Source organism: Nannochloropsis gaditana (assembly GCF_000240725.1).
Source record: "Nannochloropsis gaditana CCMP526 unplaced genomic scaffold scaffold087, whole genome shotgun sequence".
Classification (NCBI taxonomy): domain Eukaryota; class Eustigmatophyceae; order Eustigmatales; family Monodopsidaceae; genus Microchloropsis; species Microchloropsis gaditana.
This window is the reverse complement of record NW_005803866.1, coordinates 60,168-63,092: the sequence shown is the minus strand read 5'-3', so window position 1 is coordinate 63,092 and position 2,925 is coordinate 60,168. Positions and strand designations below refer to the sequence as shown.

General features: G+C 54.3%; 2 protein-coding genes across 2 annotated transcripts in view; both read right to left on the bottom strand.

The window, feature by feature from the left end:
• NGA_0555600 (magnesium and cobalt efflux protein) overlaps window positions 1–1,093 on the bottom strand; it is a gene marked incomplete at both ends in the record, with an annotated part of 1,898 nt that extends 805 nt beyond the window's left edge. Inside the window, 2 exons of the mRNA XM_005855841.1 lie at window positions 68–568; window positions 686–1,093. Coding sequence (XP_005855903.1) covers window positions 68–568; window positions 686–1,093 — 909 coding nt within the window. The remainder of the gene's footprint in view (window positions 1–67; window positions 569–685) is intronic.
• Window positions 1,094–2,111: 1,018 nt separating this feature from the next.
• On the bottom strand, window positions 2,112–2,831 carry NGA_0503602 (uncharacterized protein; the record flags this gene model as incomplete). The annotated part of the gene is made up of 1 exon (XM_005855840.1): window positions 2,112–2,831. The coding sequence occupies one exon, from the start codon at window positions 2,829–2,831 to the stop codon at window positions 2,112–2,114; it is 720 nt and encodes a 239-aa protein (XP_005855902.1).
• Between the last annotated feature and the right edge of the window lie 94 nt (window positions 2,832–2,925).

Genomic DNA, 2,925 nt, shown 5'->3' with positions numbered 1-2,925 from the left:
CGAGGGTGGGGGAGGGGAGGGAGGGCGGAAGACATGGGAGGAATGACGGGCAAGAAGTGCCTCGTACCCCGAAAAAGAGGACAGCGGTAACCGAGAGGATAACAGCAATGTAGCCTGGCACCAGAGCATCAAGGAAGAGGGGAAGAGCCTCGGCGGCTGCGGCGTTGAAGAGGAGGAGGGTGACAAGGAGGAGGTGCCGGCGGTTCAGGAGGGGGAGGAGGCGGTGGGCCTGGCTGCGCTCCTCCACCGTTCCGATCCGCTCCTTGATCTCAAGCTCGAGCGGTTCGATGGACATGAGTCCGATAGTAAGCCCGCTGGCGATGGCCGCAGCCATCACACACGCGAAGGCGAGCCCTAGGTGGATCCAGCTCGAGGGGGTTTGAAAAGTGGCGAATCCGTTGCTGTCCTGGATGGTGGCGTGGAGGGCTCTGGAGGAGAAGTGTGACCGAGGAGGGCCAGAGGCACCGATGTCGGTGCTCTCCATCGACGCATCGAGTGCGGAGTGGGCGGCTCGAGGGCGCGCGAGGCTGTGACAAAGGGCTGAGGCGTCGGGATGGCGAGCAAGGACCTGCGAAGAGAGGGGGCACAGGAGCCGTTGCGGGGGGTAGAGAAATAAGTCAGTTCCCCCCAAAAATGCAAACGTATATTGCATGCCATAATCATGTGGATGGCCGAGGGGACTCACCGCGAAACATTGCTCGAGCCACTCATCGCGCTCCTCACGCTCCCCTCCCCTGTGAATATCCCGCTCATCGATCGCCCTCCCCGACCCCCCCCTCCAGCTCGGTTCCTGCCTCTGAACTTCATCTCGAGACACTTTATCTTGTTCAAGTACAGCTAGGTAGCGGTGCTTTCGTCCGTCGCGAGTGCGAAGATACGAAGACGACGGGCCTGGATAGCTTTCAGCCGAGACAGTGCCCTCTAGGAATTTGACGAGCGAAAATGACGCCGTGGCCATTTTCGGCAAGAGTAGCACACAAAGAAGGACGGTCCATACATGATTGAAAATCCTATTTCTGATATTGCTGACCGTGCTGCGTCTCACGATTGGAGCCGGGGTAGAGGCTGTCAAAATGTTCTCATGGCCATTGGAGCTGTATAAAACTGTATTGCTATAAGGTAGGAGTCGTAATACCATTTCCTGTGCGAAACCAGTGTGGTAAGTTTTGTGTATGGTCAAGATGTTTACAATTCAAAATTCTTGAGCGAATCGAGGTTCAGATCAAACTGCAGCAAAACCCCTTGTTCCCCTCTAACCCGAAGTCGACGGCTGTTGGTCAAATCGACGAGAACAAAGACATCCGAATTGGATGGAGTGAAGGATGCACAAATAACGTCGCCCCCCAGCAATTAATACATTTGTCACCCTGCCATCACCTTCTTCGGAGGGCAGTCCTTATATCTCGGTTGGCGGCAGGCGCTCTGAGATTCATGGCATCTTTGAATTTGTCAACAGATGCAACTCGGAACGATTTCACCATCCCTTGTAAATACTGCTTCAAAGACGAGACGAAATCATGCCGCCCCGCATGACAAAAAGAGCTACGGACAGCGTGCGACGCGCAGAAGGCGATTGTGCCAGGACACGATTTATTTTGAACAGAAGTAGTATATGGCATGGCCTAACGAGGCTATGACGTCATCCCCAACACGGTGTGGAATGCCGCCAACTCCCGCCCCTAGGCTTCTTATGCATTTTTATGACGCTGACACCATTTTTTAAATTCCAGTGGCCTGATCCTTTGCCACGCTCGATAATATCGCAGATGGTTTTGCCATCGAAGTCAAACATTGAATCTACAACGAAAAATGTGAAGATGAAATCCCGGAGGAGAGACCATCGGCACACAATTTATGTAAATAAAAATTACTTGGATTTCCCCCCTTTTTTCCCCACTTTGTCAAAAATATGTATGCACTCGAGCTTTCTTTATTGACAGGAAGCAGGCAGTCTATGTGCATGCTTTTCGATTACGTTTTACCCTACCTTGCGATGCCCCCAGCCTCCATAATAACCCTTTTCTCCCCTCTTATTGCTTTCCCTTCGACAAAGGCTGATAGAAAGAGAACATATGACGTTTGCTCATGAAACATGTCTTTACAATCGATCCTCACAATGATGAAAGTTCCATAGTGAGTGACTGGTCTCCCCGACCCCCCCTGCGTCCTCCTTTTCCTTGATCGTGGCCCTGGGCCTTCTTCTCTCTCGCTCCACCCTTCTCAGCCTCTATCTTTCTCGCAACCGCACCCCTGCTGTCCATGCGATTCCCCCAGAACGGTATCCACCATTTCGAGGTCTGCTGGAGGCTCTTATCCCCAGTCACTTGATTCTTCTCGCTGTGGCTCGCAACATCGATATCCTTCCTTCCTGTGCTTTTTTCTTTTGAAGGCCGAAAAGAGCTCATAGAGGCGATCATCGGTTCAGGAGAAGCCGACACGTTGAATAGGCTACGTGCTGTGGCAAGTTGACGTGGCTCCCAGGTGGAGGAAGAAGACGAAACCATCGTCTGCGATGTATTCAGCAGGGCGATTGAGGACCCATGCCGGGTGAAGCCGACCACTTGCATCTCCCCGTCTTCCTCCTGCCTTCTCCCCCGCGCATCCGCTTTGCCCCCCTCGGGCACCCCCTTATGATGCTTTTCCCTGCCCAGGCCCAGCGATTTTCCTTCCGCGTCTTCCTCATTCCGCCCAGACGGCGCGGGTATTGGTCCTTGGCGCTCCTCCTCCTCCTCCTCTTGCTCCCCCTCCTCCTCTTGCTCCCCCTCGTCCTCCTCCAACAGCCCCTCCAACCGGTCCTCCTCTATCACTTCTTCTTGGAGGAGCTGTGCCATCACGTCTTGGAGGGTGATGAGGCCCAAGGGCTCCGAGGCAAGGGGCAGGCCGCACAGGAGGCGCGAGGCCGCCTCTTCCGGGAAGTCCGTCCTC